Raw genomic sequence first — 21,990 nt, 5'->3', positions numbered from 1 at the left:
CCTGAACAACGCCAAAGTTTCATGAAGGACTGGCGAAACGACGAGTTATTCAACGATAAAGGAGAGCTTGCTTCGGGGTTTGCTGATACTTAGACGCCTGAGCAACAAAGATATCTTTTAACCGATTGACACTGTGTGATAAGTAAACCAGCATTTGTGTAATTTAAGTAAATTGCTGTGAAACAAACATATCCTGCGTATTTACGCTATTGTGCGTATTTACGCTTCTTTGTTTACCCCATTCCTCGCCCCCGCGCGTACTTATATGAATAATAAATTATTGCACAATCATTGTGTAAAAACAGGCAGAGCGTTGAATTATGATTAATTATATAACTGCATGAGATCTCTAAAGTCTCTAAAGATCTCTAAACAGAATGTAAGCAAATATAAATCACTGGTTTCAATGAGGAGTATAACTATAAAGCCTATAAAGTTTATATACGTATTGAACAACGAAAGCATAAAAAGCTTTTACGTGGAATGGCCTCTTCTGTAATAAACACATGGTTATACTGCTAAATAATGATAAACATTAAACGAGTGCATTAGCAATGCAAAATTATTAAAAAATTTAACGCAAAATTGGAATAAATTAATAATGTTCAGCCGTTGGTGACGTCACGTGTGGTGCAAGGCGCACCACCCGCACCACCCGACGTAGAACCCCCACTCTCTATACTACTTTCATCTACAATTCTTTGAATACATCTTGTCATTTTTTCATCAAATCGAACATTGCGGCGGCCTCCACGTGGTTGTTTTTCAAATCGTCCTTCGCACAGATATCGAGCGATTATACTCCTGGCAGTTGACCGATTTATAGCTAATGTATCAGCCAAAGCCAGGTAGTCTTAATCTTGTTCCTCGAATGCTCTAACCAACCGTCCTTTGTCCTCTTGTGATATTCTTTGACGTTGTGTCATTTTCAAAGTATGCATGTACAGTACTGTACATCAGCATACACCAACTAAAGTAAAAAAAATTCCTGCTCTCTCTAGGGATGGGCAACCTTTTGAAGGGAAATCGTAGGTACAAGGTTGGGGGTGGCAATTTCCGCTGACATATTTATTAAACTGTCATTGAATTGTAAAATTGTAATTTAAATTCTTCTTAGAGGACAACTGTATTGCAAACTAACTAAACGAATAAAACGATATCTTAACAATCTACCAAATCACATCAGACAACACTTGAATAGAAGAAGATTTAAAAAAGCTGTAAAAGGTAATTCAAATATGCTCATTACTTCTTGCAAAATCTGAACATACTTTTCAGAATTTAACTAAAGTATTTTGAAAACAAGTACTAATATAATTTATATGTCATGTAATATCATGGCTGCCTCGAAATCCTTTGTTTTACTAGTACCGATTAACAACTAAATAACCCGATGCATATACATTAGGGACGATTACTAACCAATCGTACCTAATGTTTATGCCAAATACCCGCCTTTGTTATTTATTTATATCCCAGCACATCGAATAACTATAAAAGTATTCTTATTGTCTCGGTACCCATAATATATATATATTTTTTTTAATTTTTTCGCCCATATCTATTTACATGTAACCAGTAATTAGAAGAAAATATTTACATAGTAGGGCTAGGAACCTTCTAGAAACCATAGGGCTTTTGTTTAAGGTCCCTAGATTACAATTAACTAATTATATACCAAAAATTGTCAGTTCGATTATCTATTCTAAATAAGAAGATAGCAATATTAACTAAGATCTAAATATAATAAACAAGCTATTCCAATTGTATTGTGTGATATGAGCGAAAAATATTAGCGATTATATGTCTTTCAAGCCTCGGCAGGTTTAGTAAAACTTTTACTAAACCTGCCTCGGCTTTCGGGGACATTTAATCGCTAATCGACCTCAAAGCCATGCTATTACTTATAATAACTATAGTCAATATATGACAGTTTGAAATACAACAGTCTGATTTTGCATCACGCACATGGTTTTTGAAAAAACTGAGGTATTTTATTACTAGATGTAAAAGAGAGAGAATTGATGCAGGATAACACAAAACACCAAGAAGTCCATTTCACGGGCTTGGAGGATCCTGGTACAGAAATGTGGGTCCCCCCAGATTCTGATTCAGAAAGTGTAAAAATTGAAAGTCTTAGTCCAGAATTTGAAGAAGACATGAATGATTGTAATCCGGATGATACTTATAGTTTTAGTGTTTTGGAATTTGAAGACACTACGCTTGAAGGTTTGTGAAGTAGCTATTTACATAATTATGTAGATATATGATATCAAATGCTATGCGCAATGTTTACAAAAGATTTGCATAAAATATCCTTAGAAAATGGTACTGAGAGACCAAGGAAAAAATTGAAAAGATCAGCAAATTTAAAGTAAGTGGTAAAAAGTTTTAAATTTTTAATTTTTTAATTGAAAGAAGACTACAAAAGCTACTAATAAGGGTAGGAAATTGTAAGGCAATTTATGATAAGGTATTGCATTTTAATCGCCACTTATATGTAGCATTTGCAAGAGAAATCAAAAGGGAAAGACGAGACAAAAAGAAAAGCAAAGGATAGGGATAGAAAAATAACAAATAATATTAATGTATATTAATTCTAGTTATTTATACTGACATATTATTTATACAACTGATTTGAACAATATGCCATTAGCAGACATTGTTACATGCATGTTGTAGTGTTGTATGGTATATAAAAAGAAACAAATTCCGAAGAAGAAAGCTATCTTGAATTCAAGATATGAATTAAAACAAGAAAGGCGAAGTAAGTGTAAATTTTCAACTTTATAGACACTTCCCTAATTTGTTCTCGGTCAATGAAAACCAGTCCACTAAAAATAGATTACATTGTCCAACCCGCCTCGTTTCCAAGCTATTGTTTTGTGTACACTCAAGCAAATCTGGGAAGTGTCTATTATATTACAAAGTCTTCTTCAGACACAATGAAATATAATTTACATATACTTTACATCCAAGATATGTACACAAAATAAATAAAGAAGATAATAATATGATAATATTATTAAGTAATAAACAATTATAAATGGTTTCCGTGTTTGGTTGGCCTGCATGATCCATACACGCGCGAATGTTGTGAGAGTGAGGAAAAGCGCGCGAAACATGACCCGAAGGCGAGTGATTTTGCGAGCTTTTCTTAACTCAAGCAACATTCCCAAGTGCTGGGAGTCATTAAGTAATTGTTTTTAAAAATAATTACAACAAGGTAGTGCTCCAAGTTTGATTTCTATAACTGGCATAAGCGAAATAAATTTCCGTGTTTGGATAGCCTGATCCAAACACTGGTTTCCACCAATCAGAACACACGTCACAATTTTATACTTATTATCTTCTCACGAAAAAAATCACTCATTTCACACTAGGTTTTACTTATATTATTTCCAACGAACGCGCGATGAATTCCGCACACGTTATTCTATATCGACTTTGTTTGGAGAATTGAGACTTCCTATGACGTTAATTAGCCTAGGCATGGCTTTTGAACCTGTAATCTTGATGTTAAAGTGTATTGACTTTTATTTGCATTCCTGGTCTTGTATGTATGTATGTATGTAAAACTTTATTTAAAGACACTAGCCCCGACAACAATAAGTTGATTTCCACGGGGGGTGTCTACAAGATTAAAAATTACAAAAATGTAGGAAAATATATAATGACTATGTACAAGTTAGTGTGACCCCGGATATTATAGTTAGGATATATTGGTTACGTTGGAGTTACGTTTCAGCTGGCTTTTGAATGCATGAATGGACTCAGCCAGTCTGGTGTTGATAGGGAGACTATTCCATAACTTAGCTCCACTATATTTAAAGCTCTTTTTTAAAAATTCTCTTTTTGGCTTAGGAAGAGCCAGATCTGTATGACTATTTCTAAGTTCATAGTTAGTTTGCATTTGATTGCGTCTAATCAAGGTTTCTTTCAACGTGGGGCCTACGTAGTTGTTCAAGACTTTGTACATTAGTATTGATTTAGTACGTCGTCTTGTCTCTAAGTTGTCCCAATCAAGAGATCGAAGAACATCAAGCAGATCTATGTCGTAACTCGCACCGGTTATGATTCGGGCTGCACGGTTTTGAAATTTTTGGAGTTTATCTCTTAAGTTTTGATCACAGACACCCCAAATAGGAGAACAATAATCAAAGTACGGCTGAATCAGAGCCGATAAATTGTTTGGAGAGAGGTTTTGGTGCGATTGGTTTAATACGTCTCAATGTGCCCAAACCTGCACCAACTTTTTTGCAAATCGCCTGAATATGTGGACTCCAGGTAAGATTTTCGTCTAGTTCGAGCCCCAAACATGTAAATGAGTGAACTCTGGAGATCCGTTGGTTATTCAATGTCAGTGAAATATCAGAGGTATATTGACCTAATACGATGTTTGGAGCCGACAACATTATTTTAGTCTTAGTTGGATGGTGTTGTAGTTTATTTCTAGAAAGCCATTCGCCAATTCTATTCAAATCATGATTAAGGTTTTCGGTTAATTCAGACAAACTGTTAGAACTGCAACAAATTTGGGTATCATCGGCATATAGATGAGGAGTAGTTTTTTGAAGGCAATCGGGTAAATCATTAATGTAAAGTAAAAATAACAGGGGACCTAAGATAGATCCCTGCGGCACCCCAGAAACAGTCCTTTTTGACGATGACATTATATTATTGACAATGCAGACTTGTTCCCTAGCAGTTAAGTAAGAATCAACACCATCTCAACTCAAGTGCCCGATATTCCAAATTGGTCTTTTAATTTATGAAGTAAAATATTATGATCAAGTGAATCAAAGGCTTTACGAATATCTAGAAAAACGATGCCACTCACTAGACCATTGTCCATATTTTCGTAGAGAGCATCGCACATCTGAGTCAGGGCAGTAAGAGTTGAGTGTTTAGGCCGGAAACCATGTTGATATTTTGAGAGGAGCGAATTGTCATTAAGAAATTTGTAGATTTGATTAAAAACACATCTCTCAAGTATTTTACAGACGATAGGTAGGATTGATATAGGGCGATAGTTTTCGCGCTTTAACCTATCATCAGATTTGTAAATAGGAGTAACCCAGGCTTTTTTCCACTCATCAACATATTGACCTTTTCAATAGAAAGATTAAATATCCTGGTTAATGACGGGCCAACAATATCCGCAGAAATTTTTAAAGCTTTGGCAGGGATGTTGTCTAATCCTGTGGATTTTGAGATTTTGAGACTTCGCAATTGATGTATTACTTCCTCCTCATTAATTTCAGAAAAATTGAAAGGAAGATGTGAGTCAAAAGTAGGGTTAGGCCTAAGGTCTTCACGACCGTGAGAATTTGTGTTTGGGGAATTGTCTTCGGGTTTATCTGCACGTTTTACCCCGATATTGACAAAAAAATCATTAAACGCCTCAGATTTCAATTTGTCGTCTGAGATGACAGAATTGTCTATTTTAAGTTGGGATATAGTGTTTGATTTGATATTTTTACCGATCAGGTGGTTGATTAAATTCCAACTTTGCTTAGTGTTTTTAGACTGAGCGCATGCACTCTTCGATTTTGCTGCAGAAATAGTCTCTTTGGCTTAGGAACACCTTTTGCTGGTGTTTATATAAGCATCATGCAGACTGATTACCAAAAATTTTAGTCATGGTATCTAAGCGTGGTATTGTTATTCAAACTCGAAACAAAAATTAAGAATTTTAAAATTCCTCCTTTGGTAACTTTGGTCCGGTGGACGAAGAGATGGAAAACACCAAAATACCTCTCAAGATTCATCATAGACATCGATACCACTTAATAAGTGAAAAAAAAAGAAGAGTCCCGATAATTATTATAAGAAAGGTGATGCAGCTGATCTGAGATCATGACGTCAAAAGCGTCTCGACAAAACTGAGTTATCATGTGCCTGGTGTTATTTGTCCCTATTCTTCCATCTAATAGTATAAAGGGTGAAAAATTTAAATTCTAATTTACAGTTGGTAAAAAATAAATGTGTTTTCACATAAATAATTTCATCGCTTCCTTTCATTAGCTTCATATCTAAAAGATACCTTGTCATGACGAGCTCTGTTTTCTTCGTTCTAGATCTCAAACAAAAACAACTCAGACACAGAGTTGGAATAATTTTGGCAATGTGCGTAATTGTTTAACGCACATGCCGATTTCTTAATTTTTACTTAACAACAAATTAATTATTAATCAACAAACAATAAATTCAATTACTAAGAAATTCGCACAGAAAAGGTGGGGCTAATTTAAACGCCCTACCGAACATACTAATATACCTTTACATTAAGCTCGCGTGAGAAAACGGGGAGGAGGGCGAGTTCAAATTCGATCTGTAATGAACTTGTCGAAGTGAGGAGCAGAATAAATTGGCAGCACATTCTGCTCTTTATCTATACTGACCCTCATCTCCGCTCTCCCACGCGTTACCTATATGTCATCAGAATTCCAGGGAAATTACCTGCGCGTCAAACTAAAGTATTTAATCTACTTTAAGTCTCAAGTGCAGGAAGCAATAAATTCTTTATTGGTATGCCAATAATTCCTTTTTTTCATAATAAAATTACATGGTATTTTCGAGTATTGAAGTCATATGCAATGAAGGAAGTAATAAATCAGTTTTATCGAGGATCTGGCTTTTGAATGGCTGATTTTTATACCCAGATCAGCTGGATTACACAAGAATTCTTCCCAAAAAGGTCAAATACAAAAACAACCGAAGACAATGTCGTGAGGAATAATCTCTTTGCGAGATCCACAATGGATGATGATGAGATTTTAAATCTCTCAATTCGCGAGAAATACGATTTTAGACCTTCTTTTCTCAGTGCCGCATTTCGCCAAAAAAGTTGAATTCAAAGTTGAGTTAAACATGACTAAAAGCGACGATAATTTCTTAAGTGTTAGTGAAAAAAAACCTTGTTTCAGAGTTTGCCATAACCCCAAACATCATTCCTGGCAGATATCAAACGTAACTGGTAAACCCAAGAAGGAAACATGACCTGGCTATTCTAATTTGTTTCATGAATCGTGATATTGTTTCCATATTTTTTGCAGTACGTTGAACGTTCGTCGACGCGCTCCTTAGTATGGCGCGCGGAATTAGAATCGTTTTAAGACGATTCACGGAGAGATTTAAATTTCACAAGCATCTGCGCAACACGTTGTTGAAGCTCGCTAAGATATATAGCATACTATCCATCCGTATTTTCTGACGCGATCAAGGCTAAAGTTACTCTTCCCTCCTCTAGTTGTGCGATGATTTCCTCGTCAACAAGACCACTTTCATCCATTGTTTGCAAATTTCTAATGTTAATAAAAACAGTTGCTAGGTTATCGAAAAAATTTTGTTAGAGCAACAATGTTTTTCTCGTTTCTTTCAGTTCTATATTCATCATGCCGATTAGGTAACATCGTGTTAGTAAAATAACACGATGTTTTAGGCGAAAATTCAGCATTGCATAGTGCGGCTTAAAAAGCGGATGGATTTTTATAGAACATTCGAGTTTATAGACAATATATCTGAAATTTAGAACCATTAAATGAACTTATTAACGGTGATGATATAGGAGCTAGTACAGGAAATATAAATAAGTTTTAGAAAGCATATTTGAAGTTCAGGCGTTAAATGACGTTTACAATGAGAAATCTTGTTTAGAAGGATTTTGTGTAGTTTAGAACGCCGCGTAGTTGCGAGTATAAGACAAATATTTGAAGTTTAGAATATTGACGGTTCTGCGCTCCATATACCTGCCTTCATGCACCTGGCCAGCAATGACCCTCATTATGGAATATAATGAACAGTATAAGAGTTTTTGAGTGTAAAAGTTGGCGAAAGGACCATTATACGGTTTTGCTTTGAAATCGGCATCATTAAAAGGTCGAAAATGATTCTTACACTGAGGGTTTATACTTAAAGGAAAATGGCAATATATTTTTTTTCTTGCTCATCTGAAAGAGGACTTACAGAGATGTTTTAAAAATGTCAATTGCCTTCATCAGTTTTGAACGTTCATGAGTAAATGCAGATGTAATTTTCGGTACTTCGAATGTTTGCCCGCCATTTTGAATCATATTTGAACAAAATTATAATTCTTTCGTAATGTCCATGTGACGTCACAACCTGGGTTGTGTTGCTGCTATAGTTTCTTCAACAATGGCAACTGCGAAAGGCAACGAAGAAGATGAATGTAAAGTTATTAATAATGAACAAATACAACCCTATTTGTTTGAGCCAACTGTTAAGGAGGATCAAGAAGAAGCCAGTGATAACTCATCTGACGACTCAGCTTCGATTGAGGATAATTTCGACGAAGAATTTGAAACAGCAAATAGATGGCGTCTGTCTTCCCTTCAGTGGTGTAAATGTGGCAATTGTACACTCATGGAAAAAACAATTGAAAGTTTCTGTTGCCACGAGAAGGCTGTAGAATACGATGAATACGATGGTATTCTAACTGATGCACAGAATCGAGGGTTAAACTGTATCACAAGTTTGTCATCGTTCATTCAAAATATGCTTTCGAAGGAAGTTCTTGACGTTGACGTATCACAATATCTGGAGGAGAATTGGCCGGTTGACGATGATGAGTTAGAACAAACACACAAAATATTTCGTCATGCGGCGTATAGAAGATGCTCACGATGGGTATTCACAATTTTGGGTAGGAAAAATCGTAGAGTTTTCCCTTCATGTGTGTATACTTGTATTAGAAATACTTTTGCGTCACCAAGTGGTTTGTACACTCATTTTAAATTTGCGAAATAACGAAAACCCATTTCATCGAATTATTCTGTATTTTTCATAATACTATTTGATCAGAAACAGCACTGAACATATAAAATATATCTATTTGTTTGAACACTTCTGTACCTTACATTTACATTCGTGTGTACAGCTCTTGTCAACTAATTTACATGGGCATCTAACCGTAGCACATTTGCCTGAGCATTTACATGTGGTTCCATCGTCAGCAATTGGATAGGCTGGTTTTGTGAATCTGCTGTATTTCCTTGAAACAACTGTTTCTTTGCATTCTGGTTGTTTGCCATCAAGATAATTTTGAACTAGTGATTTTGGCTCTTCAGGCAGGATCTTTTTTGCATGCTCACATGCTTTCTTTAGTGTTGGATAGTTCATCCTCAGCTTGAGAGTTTCCTGCTGGATTGCTTGTATATATTCTAAATTTTAAAATTGGATTGTATACAGTGTTACAAAAAAACCTAACAAATAAGAATAATGCATCTTAATTAACCCATGCATCAAGGGCCATGACATGCACTTTACATGCTAAAGCCTAAAGGTGCATGACTACATGTTTTAAAATGTTTCCTAATGCCAATTAATGTAAATATCATCCATTAAGTCATATAGCTGTCAGGTAAATAATTAACATATTCTTAAAACTAACTGTGTGTTGTATCTTCTTTAATTTTTCGAGCAATTGCTTTTTCACCCATATGTGCCTTAGGATATATGACAACCCATCGGGGGGCTCCTTCTTTTGTCTCTGCTTGTTTCCGTTGTGAATTTTCATTAAAATGTAGGTTTGAGCAAAATATCCTATACAACAAATGGAATATTTATTTTCTTGTCAGGTGCATAGAGAGTTATATAGAAAAGCATTTGAAAATACAAAAAACAAAAAACATATTGAACCATACAGTATGTAGACTACTCTTCATTTAATGTTATAAACACCCTTACTTTATGACAAAGGGCTGGCTGCCTGCCTCTTTGAAATGTCAAAGTTATGTGATTGTATATCAGTAGTTTGTACTTAGTAACAGGGACTAAGTTAGATTTATACCTCAGACTGTTATTATCCCCTAGTATAATCATCATAATAATTGTCAGAAAATCTCAAACCTTGCCATCAATGAATGGTATGGGTAGTAGGTATTCTTGGATGCAAATTGGTTGTCAAGAGCATGCTTTGCTTCTAGGGATGAGGTTTGATGAGAGCCTGACAGCTTTCGAATTGCAGATAATAATCTTGGTCTTGTTAAGATTTCTTTAAGCTTCTTATAAGCTGCTGAACCTGAAAAAATGAATAGGAACATTATAACATACTTTAAAGCTTATTTCTGTAAATGCATTTTACAATTTCACTTGTAGCAACCATTCTACCTGGTTTCAACCAAGCTCGATCCACTTCCTCATGTGTGCATTTTTTAAAAATCTTGTTTTCTTCATGCACATGAATATCCACTATGTGATTCAACAAGCTTAACCACTTTTCCACTCTCTCATCTTCATTTGCAGTTGACAAAGCCACCCAGTATATATGATTTATAATAGACTAGGAAAAGTGTATTAAAGATGCTTTTTTATTTCAATAGCTACAACTGCAACTTTAGTTATTCAATAACTGCAACCTTGTGTTATAATGTAACAAAAATGTCTTATAGTTACCCCAATCCAGGGTTTAATGGCTTTAAATTTTTTTGTCTTCACAGCTTTGAGCAACTTTTTCTTTTCACCTATGAAATACAGTTTGTAATTAAAGTTAGAATCTTCACTTGTGTAATTTATAATATATATCACTACGTGTCACTTCGCAAACTTTGCCCCATGAAAATGGCAGAAGAGGTTGTAAATCATTCCCCAAGTAATAAGTGACTAATTTGAAAGAAACAAACCTTTAGCTAAATGCCAGACGTCGTAATTGTGTTCAATATCTGGCTTTTCTTCCGCCATGTAGGACGCTACTTGGCCATGCCTGTCTGTCACCACTTTCTTCACAACCACATTTGCTTCTTCGAGGTAAAGAAGTTGCCTTTTTAGAGATTCTAATTCCATTCCATTAGAGTTTTTTACTTCTGTGCTCTATAATATACAATTATTAAATATATATATCGGAATAAGTCTGCCTTAAACGGGATGACGGGCATTTTCAACGAAAAGGCCCATTAGGATTTATAAAAGAGGTGCTATATTACAACAGGAACAACCGTAATAGACGCAGCAATGTTAAAAACGAACAATGTTAATGGGTCTTTTTATCAAGAATGTAGTACCTTAATTATTTGAGTATCGAGAATGACATTTCTATTTGAATCAAGACTGCTTCCAGCTCCAAGGAGCCCACTGTGTCCAGGGCTATCCACTCTCATATCCGACGCAATTTCAATCGATTTTCCATCAATCTCGGACAACAGTTTCCGTTGCTCTGTTCTCCAAACACTGACTACAGCCGGTATAACATAGGCACCTTGGACATTTGAAAACTCGCGTCTCTTAAAACACAAAATCTTTAGCGATTCCATGAATCTCAACGTCTTGTTGCACTCCATGCCTGTGCTCAATATTGTTGACGCCATAAGTAAATTCATCGCTGGCAATCGATTCAGAAGAGGGCCTGTTGACCAGGTTATTTCATGGTTTGCTGATGAACAGCATGATATGTAGATAGTGCAATAACTTCCAATTGTGTTCCCAACAGAAACAGTGCAACGACTTCCGCATTTAAAGCAAACACTGAACATAGTCGCAATTGATTCCTCGCATATAATCAGTTTTAGCTGATCTTGAATGGGTTTGTCACTTGTAAGAATGACCGAATCGCATGTCTTTGTATCTTCGATATGTTCTTCATCAGATTCGCTTTCTTCGCCAGATGTGGGTAAAAACTCTTCGTCACAACTATCGTCGCCTGCATCATTTTCGTCGTGGTCATCTTTAACGTGGTCTGAATTTTCAATATTATTCTTGTCCAAATCCACAGTCACAGCCAATTTCTTATCGTTCAAGCTATGTCCATCGTCTTCCACTTTCCTGATTTCTTCACTTACAATTGCATTACTACTGTCACATTCTATTGGATCCGTTTGTGAGGATGTTGAAGCTTTCTTGAGCGACTCGAGTCTTGTAAAAAATTCATTGCTGACGAAGGTTTGTGTTCCTTTTGTCACGCATGTTAATTTTGTTCCTTCAAGCTTCCTACTTGTCTGGGTACCCGCATTTTTACCAACGTATTCTAGACGGATAGTTTGAACAGATACTGACGAGTGTTTTTTTAACTCCCTCGCCTCTGGTTGGCATGTCTCACTGGCACTGGCGCTAACACTGCTTTCAAGTATGGTTCCTTCTGATTCACCCTCGTCTGCTTTTCCCGCAAAACTTTCAGCATGAGCGATCAACTCATCTACCTCCTTGAAAAAAGAAACAAACAAATTAATATTAGTTCAAAGAAAATAATAAAAGAGAACAGGTTTAATAAGATTTTCTAAATTACCTTTCTTCTTGAAAGGATACCTGTCGACCTCTTCTTTTTTGCTGATGCCTCTTCTTTATTGGTGTCAGAATCAAGTGCTTTTCTTATAGTTGGCACAGCGTCGGGTTTGAGAATTAACTTACGTTTTCCAAAAAAATTTATCGACTTTAAAAAATCGGGAGAATGTGATGGAACATAGGAGTCAGTAGCGAAGTGTAAGGAACACATGCAAGTGCATTTCGATGGACGGAAGTTTTTTCGCTTGCAAAAGTCGATCCAGATATTTCGCCTTCTCTGCTCTTCTTTATTTGACGCTTTCGGAAATGAAAAATAATGTATATTGTTTTCTTTGTTCTTTTTGTAATCGCTTGTGCAACCGTAAACCGGGCAATACATTCTGGCGCAGTAAAAGTAAATAGAAATTTATATTTCGCGCCAAGATGTTTAGATCAACCCAGGTTATGACGTCACACATGTTAAGCGTGCATAAATTAGCATAGAGAAATATAAATCAAGATGGCGGACGAAAGAGAACACTCGGGTATAAACAAACGCTCGTTTCTTTTGACAAAGCTTCTTTATCGACATAATACTAATCACGCTTGATTATTTAAAAGGTAAACTTTAATATTATGCAGAAAAAAAATATATTGCCATTTTCCTTTAACGTTTTAAATGATCTCATTTATATGTACCTTAATCAGCCGCAAACGCGACCGCTCAAAGAAGTCCATTCATGTGGCCTTGGCCGTTTTCTGTATGCAGTATTATCTGATATTTTAATATTCTGATGTTCTGAAGCGAATTTTAGTTTAATTAGTGCTGCCGCTCGGAAGAATATCGAAGACAATAAAGGGTCTTTACATAATTAATAAGTTTTTAAATTTTATTTCTTTTTAATTGTTAATACAGCAATTGCAACACTAATAGCTATTTAAAAGATTTTAAATATCTCATGATAATTTTTTTCATATATATACAATATTTGATATCCTGAAATATACAGGGTGAGTTAAAAAAACTGACATTTTTGAAATTCAAATGGGTATAGGAAGCATATCAAATAAGTGAATCATTAATTAACCTAAAACATAAAATTTGTTCCCTTTGGAAAATGCATTGTAAGCTTTGTAAATAAAAAAGAACAGTTTTATCAAATTCTAGCACATGCGATGTGTTGAATTATTTCAATTGGTTTAAACACTTTCCGGCGCATTAGTTAACCACGTTCTGTTGATTGTACACGTGGGAATTGTCAAATTCTAGCCATAAGTTCGCCGCTAATTTGACTTTCAAAGATGTTAGGTTTTTTTGACTCACCCGGTATAAATACATTTTTTCTTCCAATTCCTTGAGAGGAAAAAAACAGTACTTCGACGTCATGCATATAATTTATCACTATGGCATTTAACAGCCCTTTACTCATAGCAATTACGCTCATATTGATGTTTGATCAGTAGCGCGGACCTGTTGTTCGTTAAATGTATTTTATACCAATATTTTTTTATGGAAATAACCTAATATTGATATATGCAGTCAATATGATTTGTCGCAAGGTTGTCTATCCAGTTCCACCTTCAGGTTGTCGCTTGAGTAAATTCCTGATAAATTTTAGACCTTCTTTTCTCAGTGCCGCGTTTCGCCAAAAAAATATCAGAGAATTCAACGTTGAGTTTAACATCAATAAAAGCAACGACAATTTCCTCTGCGTTATTAGAGAAAAACTTGGTTCAGAGTTTGCCATAACCCCAAACATGATGATTCCAGGCAGGCAACAAACGTAGCTCGTAAACACAACAAGGAAACATGACTTGGCTATTCTAATTTGTTTCATAAATCGTGCTTTTGTTTCCATATTTTTCGTCTGTGATGCGTTGTCAGACTCGGAGGTAGGACCAGGAAATCGTTTCTTCTTAATAACTGTCCAGAAAATTCTCGATTGAACATATGCAGTCACAAAAAGAAAAATAAACAAGTTAACGGCGTAAGTCAACTTATTTATCCCATCACCAAAGCAGAAAATGCCGCCGAGATATGTCAAGGTTTCCAAAGAAGAAACAGAAATAAAGTATTTCAAAAGTCTTCCTTTCGTAACTTTGGTGCGGTGGATGAATGGATGGAGAACACCAAAATACCTTTCAAGATTCATCATAGACATTGCTGTTATTGAATACGTGAACAAAAGAGTCCCGATACTTCTTGTAAGGAACATGGTTATACAAGATTTCTTTTCGGAAATGTGAAATACGAAAACCACAGAAGATAATGTCATGAAGAATAATCCGTTTGCAAGGTCCACCATGGATTGAATCATGATCAAAAAGTTGGATTTTATTTCTCTCAATTTAAGAGACGTCAAAATTGTTGCAACCGTAATGCCATTGAAAAATAGGGTTGTCAATATTAAACTGATATTTGTCACAAGTGCAAAAACGTACAGAATTAGGCTCTTAGTGCCAGGAATTTTAACAACTGCATGAATTTGTGCGTCAAAGATATGACATGTTTCGATAAATATGCGTTCAGCAGTTGAGTTCATTCTGTTTGCCCTCGTTGAATGTTTGTTGAGGCGCTCCTTAGCGCATGGCTTTGTAACGTCTGACTGCAGCCAGATCCTACCTTCATGTACCTGACCAACAATGGCTCTCAATATGGAGTATACTGAACAATATGAGAGTTTTTGAATGTAAAAGTGGAGAAAATGACCATTATAAGGTTTTGCTTTGAAAGCGGCATCATTAAAAGGCCGAAAATTACTCGTGAACCGAGATTTTATACTCAACATTTTAATGATCTCATCTATATGTACATTAATCAGCCACAAATTAAGGGCCCGCTGATCCGGAACCGAATGAGTTTTGAAAACCGTGCTCGAATGTGTCGGATTTAGAACAACTTTGAACTCCGCTATGTTTTGTCACAACGACACCGCGGAAATTGGTAAAATTGAAAACTTCTTAGCCGCAATCCTCAATACTTAGGCTTCAAACTTGGTGAGAAAAAAGATTTATACATACTACACAAAATAAGTCTTCCACAAAAGATTTAAAGCTTGCACACGGCAAAAATAAATCGTCTGAATTAATAACCTTCTGTATACTTTAAGCCTCAAAATGGCCATTTCACAGCTGTCAGATTTGTATAATGAGCCGTCAAAAGATTGCATAATGCGTATTTAGAAGAAAAACCGAACTTTTTAAAGTTGTTTAATAGTTTTTTCTTTGATAGCGATGCAGCAATGCACAATGTGAACCAGTGATCAAATTTCGGGTTTAAACTTCATAAACACCAATTTCTGCAGCGTTTGTCAGAATTTTTCGGCTTGCTGAAAAAATGAAATGTCTAATCCCCGATGGGGCGCGGAGCGCCTTCGACGGTACTAATTCCGCTCGGAGATTAGGAATTACACCCGGAATCCGGGAGAACATAGCTGAATCCAAAATGTCATTGACAGTGGACGGGCAACGTTCGATCGTTTATGCGCATGGGTGATTAACTACTCGTAATCAACACCGTTCGTTATGATTGGCTAAGACAGAGAGTTTGTATTCCAATGAGAACGTCCGCAATTTAACTGTTATTTCACAAACTCTTTTGAAATTAAAAAGCGTTTCATAAACTTTGTGCAAAATAAAAGCAGAAGAAAAAAGTTAGAGGATGATAAATAACTAAGAAGAACATGGATACAGTTCAAACAAAGAAAAGTAATGCATAATCTGCAAGCGTATAAGTGTTTTAAAAGGGCACGCGTGTTCACTTTTTTATTCTGTATTTGCTTCGCGGTAAGGATGCAGTTCGTTTGTATAATTCTCAGCTTGGTATGCCGTTTTGCAAAGGCATAAACCAACTGTGAAAGGCTATTAAGATGGTCTAATTGTTAACTAATTAAGAACTAATCGTGAAAGGCAACCTTTACTTTAAATTGAAAAAATGTTTCTGAAAGCGGAATTTGAATTTTGATATGACAAATGTCTCCACACATGCACTATAAAACCTTTTGGGTCGACTACAATAACACAATAAAATAATATTTTTGCGTTTTTTTCTTTGTCCCTGAAAATTGTGAACTGTTTTAATGGTTTGAAGCTTCAATTTTAAACCATTACTTAATTGCTGCCACGGCAAAATGCAGCAATCGATGGAACAACATTTAGGTTCGCAAGGCATGTAAATTAAATGAGTATGAACTTAAACTGTATTGCTTATTTTCATTGTATATGTTTTATACTGAAGACTGGCACGTGCACGGAACGCCGGAAGTGACGCCAGAACAGGCGTCTTTTATGTATTATATTATACCTCAAATAGGTTTGATAGTTTAAAGGTTGAAGAAAATCAAATGTATTTGCATCCAGAATGATGAAGATATATTAACTTTAAATAAGGTTTTAAATTTTATTTATTTTCAATTGTTAATACAGCAATGGCAACACTTATAGCTATTTAAAATATTTCAAATATCTCATGATAATTTTTCTACTGTTTTAATACATACACTATATTTGATATCCTGAAATAGATATAAATACATTTTTTCTTGCAATTCCTTCAGAGGAAAAAATCATTGTTTCCTATGTCTTGCATATAATTTATCATTATGGAATTTTACCGCCCTTTTCTCATAATAATATTGAAGTTTGATAAGCAATGCGGACCTGCTGTTCGTTAAATGTATTTTATACTAATATTTTTTGATGGAAATAACTTAATATTCATATTTAAACCTTTTTATGAAGGTATTTATATAGTTAATATTTATCGCAAGGTTGTCTATCCTGTTCTACCTTCAGGTTGTCGCTTGAGTAAATTCCTAATAAATTTTAGACCTTCTTTTCTCAGTGCCGCGTTTCGCCAAAAAAATATCAGAGAATTCAAAGTTGAGTTTAACATTAATAAAAGCGACGATAATTTCTTAAGCGTTGTTACAGAAAAACTTGGTTTCGAGTTTGCTATACCACCAAACAAGATAATTCCAGGCAGGCAACAAACGTAACTCGTAAACACAACAAGGAAACATGACTTGGCTATTCTAATTTGTTTCATAAACCGTGCTTTTGTTCCCATATTTTTCGTCTCTGCGGCGTTGTCAGACTCAGAGATAGAACCAGGCAATCGTTTCTTCTTAATAACTGTCCAGAAAATTCTCGATTGAACATAAGCAGTCACAAAAAGAAAAATAAACAAGTTAACAGCGTAAGTCAACTTATTTATCTTTTCACCAAAGAGGAAAATGCCGCCGTGATATATCAATGTTTCCAAACAGGAAACAGAAATGAAGAATTTTAAAATTCTTTCTTTGGTAACTCTGGTACGGTGGATGAAGGGATGCAGAACACCAAAATACCTTTCAAGATTCATCATAGACATCGCCACCATTGAATACGTGAACAGGAGAGTCCCGATAGTTCTTGCAAGGAACATGGTTACACAAGAATTCTTTCCGGAAATGTCAAATACGAAAACCACAGAAGATAATGTCATGCAGAATAATCCGTTTGCGAGGTCCACCATGGATTGAATCATGATCAGAAAGTTGGATTTTATTTCTCTCAATTTACGAGACGTCCAAATTGTTGCAACCGTAATGCCATTGAAAAATAGTGTTGTCAATATTAAACTGACATTTATCACAAGTGCAAAAACGTACAGAATTAGGCTCTTAGTGTCAGGAATTTTAACAACTGGATGAAGTTGTTCGTTTAAGATATAACATGTTTCGATAAATATGCGTTCAGCAGTTGAGTTCATTCCGTATTTTGAACGTTCGTTGAGGCGCTCCTTAACGCATGGCTTTGTAACGTCTGACTGCAGCCAGATCCTGCCTTCATGTATCTGGCCAACAATGGCTCTCAATATCGAGTATAATTAACAATATGAGAGTTTTTGAATGTAAAAGTGAAGGAAATGACTATTATACGCGGTTTTGCTTTGAAAGCGGCATCATTAAAAGGTCGAAAATTACTCGTACACGGAGAATTTATACTTTACATTTTAATTGTCTCATCTATATGTAGATTAATCAGCCTAATCATGTGATGAGGAGATTTTTCGCGGTATCGCATCCCAGTCCCTCATCTCCGAGCTAGGAGTGTGACATTAAATTTATGACACTGTGATATTAGATTTATCTCACGCGAAGTCTCGCGAGGACTACACCCACCCACTGCAAAAAATGACGGGAATAGTGGTGCATGTTGTTTGTTTAAAATCAAGAAATTAGCGATTCTGACAAGAAAATTAACCGTATTCTCGACGAAAGCATACAGAAAACACGATGTTAAAATACGTTATACAGTAATTCTTTTACGCCTTTTCCGAGTACTTTTACTGGTTTATAGAAATAATTCTCCGAACTTTTGTGCTGTATCTTTGGCTTTTCTCACAAGTTCACAGTATACTTTTTGGTATAATATATCATTAATAGACGCTCCGCTCGGGGGATTCGACAAAATCTTTCCCTGAATAATTACATGGGGAAATATTTCGCCCAATCCTGGAGCGGAGCTGCGGAGAGTCTATAAATTAATAATAAATGTGCTATGAGGACTGATAGTTGACTCATTTTTCCATCAAATGTTCCTGGCTTAAGTTTGAATTGTATAATTCCACTGGAATTTGCATGCATTGAGTGAAGTGCCTAAAATCACAATTGATTTACCCTCACCTATTCCCGGCATTACCATCCTATACACATCAACCACGCTTTCTTTGCATGTGCCTCACTAGAAAGAGCATAATTTAAACGAAATCGATGAATAACTTCCAAGAGATGACATACAAAAAGAATGCTTTCACTTCCATCATTTTTCGTCTGTGTGGCGTTGTCAGACTCGCAGTGAGCCGGTAGTCGGTACCATGCCGGAGTTTCGTTTCTTCTTGGTAGCTGTCCAGAAACCTCTCGAATGAGTGAACAAATGCAGTGAAAACAAGAAAAAATGCAAGTTTACTGAGAAAACCAACTTATTTGCCTTGTTTCCAATGTAGAAAATGCCGCCAAGATATATCAAGGTTTACAAACAGGAAAGGGAAACAAAGCATTTTAAAAGTCTTCCTTTATAGTAACTTTTGTTCGAAACCAAAATACCTTTCAAAATTCATCATAGACATCGCCGCCACTGAATAAATGAGAATGAGAGTCCCGATAGCTCTTGCAAGAAAGAAGAATACACAAGGTTTCTTTCCTGAAAAAGATCAACTACAAAAACCAGAGCAGACAATGTCATTAGTAATAGTCCCGTTTGCGAGGTCCATGTACCATGGATTGAGTCATGATCAGAAAGTTGGATTATATCGATAAATATGCATTCAACAGTGAAATTCATTCTGTTTTCCGTATTTTTAACGTTTGTCGACGCGCCCCTTAGGTTATGGCTTTGTAATGTAGGATTGCAGCAAGATCCTTCCTTCATGCTCCTCGCCAACAATGGCTCTCATTATTGAGTATAATGAACAATATTAGAGTTTTAAAAAGTTCGTAAACGCACTTAAAAGCTTAAAATTCTCCAAGTTGTTGTATATATATTTTATTCAATGTCAGAAAAACAACGCGCCTTTTAGCCTGCCAAATTTCATAGCCTGCCAAATGTTTAATACCGTAAAAGTTTTAATTGTTGTAGGTTCAGCTCCGATGCAAAAATATTTTCAACTAAATGTTACCAGTGCTCCACTTCGCAATAGCACCAGTAGAATAAATTTGAACTTGTTTATTGAAAGATTACAGTGTTTAAAATACACAAATGTTTAAAACGAAACCATAACGTTTGGCTCCCTCAAAACAACGTGTCTTTGCATGGTCACTTGACCACTCTTGCACGACAAAATTAACTAGGGAGGGAGGGGTGCTTCCTGCAAATGTCTACACCCCTCACATTAATAAAACCAATTCCGTCGTTCTATAGCGTTATAACCTGCATGGTTATAGTTATCGTGTTTACAAAAATCGTCCATTCTCCATCTTTAGGTGTGTCTGGTGCTCGTATAACTTTTTTGGTGCTCGAACTCTGGTTTTCTGCTCAGAATAACTTGCTTAATAATATAAGAAGACTAAAGTTTAATGTTATCCCCGAGCGGGCGCGGAGCGCCTGCGAAGGTACTAATTCCGCTCGGAGATTAGGAATTACACCCGGAACCCGGTAGAACATAGGCGAATCCAAAGTTGTCCAAATTCTTTTTCATGGACGGTCGACGTTGGGTGGTTTTGTAAGTTATGCGCATGCGCGAGCAACGTCTGGTAATCAACGAACGTTCTGATTGGCTAAGACAGAAAGTTTGTATTTCAATGAGAACGTCAGCAATTTATATTAACTCTCATTTCGTAAACATTTTTGTAAAAGCGTTTCAAAAACTTTGTGCAAAGAAAGTAAAACGAGAAGAAACAAGATAATTATATGAAGCATGACAGATAGCAAAGATGAACGTGGATACGGTCAAGGCAAAGCCGTGTAAGAGAAATAATTCATAATCTGCAAACTTATAAATGTTTTCAAAGACAAAGGGTACGTGTTTACTTTGTTTATTTTGTATTTGTTTCGCGATAAGAATGAGCCGTATTTGTATATATACTTTTCAGCTTTGTATGCCGTTTATTTGTTAAATTTTCAGCTTTTTATGCAAACGCATAAACCTGTGAAAGGCTATTACACCTTTGCTTTAACTTCAAAAAGTGTTTTTGAAAGTGTAATTTGAATTTTGGTATCAAAAATACACACTATATTTATAAAGTATAAAACTTTTAATCGCCGGCGTCGACTGCAATTACAGAATAAAATAACATTTTGTACTGAGATTTTGTACTGTTTGAAGATTTTGTACTGTTTTAATCTTTTGAAACTTCGATTTTAAACCGTTACTTAATTGCTGGCATGGTATAATGCAGCAAAATTGAACGGGCAATGTTTACACTAGCTTTATGATTATATTTGTATTGAATGATGGAAACATTAGCTATAATATACTCGGTAAAATATAAAGACTGATTTGAGTTTTTTGTCATTTTATAATACAAGTTTAGGTCAGGTTAACTCAGGAAATTGTGTACTTGGTTTGAAATAGCGAGGGGTTGCTGCATGCATGTATTTCTAGTCTAAAGTAAAAAAAGTCACTATCAGACCCTCCCAAAGATAACTTATATAAGCATTCAGACGTTTACGTGCATGTACGTACGTTTCATAAATTATATGAAAAACGCGACCGTGGAAAACTGTCCTAAAGGCGCTGTTACACTATGCAATTTTCCTTGCAACTTGCAATGCAATTATAATTTTGAGGGATGTTAATTAGTAAAGATTGTTCGAAATGCTAAGAAGACGTCAGTAGATCGTGAGAAATGTTCGTATTTGTCAACTTTAGATGCCTCAGGAGTAGAATTGCATTGCAAGTTGCAAGGAAAGTTGCTTAGTGTAACACCGCCTTAACTCAATTGCGAGGCGCGATCATGACGTCACGATCTCAGGTCAGCTTGATCGCAATAATTTTATATCTTTCAAGGTTTTGACAACATGATCCATCGAGTAAATGGCATTATAATGCATGCTATTAAATTTATCAAAAGCTTAATTAGTTTGTTTGGAAAGGAAAATAACAATATAATGCGGAAAGACAAACAAATCCTAAAAAGGTCCATTGCTGTTTGATATTTTGTACGCAAACTTCAATATTTGATTAATATTTTGTTCGTTTGGATTTCCTGACATATAAGGTCTCTCTGTTAGAAAAAAAATTACTAATGTTGATTCGATGTCGTAGACTTGCATAAATAATTTCAACGAAATTTC

At 35.5% G+C, this 21,990-nt stretch overlaps 1 protein-coding gene across 1 annotated transcript; it reads right to left on the bottom strand.

Moving 5' to 3' along the window:
* Positions 1–8,850: 8,850 nt before the first annotated feature.
* Positions 8,851–12,854, bottom strand: LOC114533233. Its single transcript, XM_028554735.1, has 8 exons — positions 12,239–12,854; positions 11,022–12,155; positions 10,644–10,830; positions 10,417–10,484; positions 10,132–10,303; positions 9,871–10,042; positions 9,413–9,564; positions 8,851–9,182 (listed from the first exon to the last, which is right to left on the bottom strand). The coding sequence occupies exons 1-8, from the start codon at positions 12,611–12,613 to the stop codon at positions 8,851–8,853; spliced, it is 2,592 nt and encodes an 863-aa protein (XP_028410536.1). The 5' UTR covers positions 12,614–12,854.
* Positions 12,855–21,990: the final 9,136 nt, after the last annotated feature.

Source organism: Dendronephthya gigantea, unplaced genomic scaffold (assembly GCF_004324835.1).
Source record: "Dendronephthya gigantea isolate DGI-Jeju-01 unplaced genomic scaffold, DenGig_1.0 000088F, whole genome shotgun sequence".
NCBI lineage: Eukaryota > Metazoa > Cnidaria > Anthozoa > Malacalcyonacea > Nephtheidae > Dendronephthya > Dendronephthya gigantea.
Note: the sequence above shows the minus strand (reverse complement) of the source record. Positions and strands in the feature narration are given on the sequence as shown.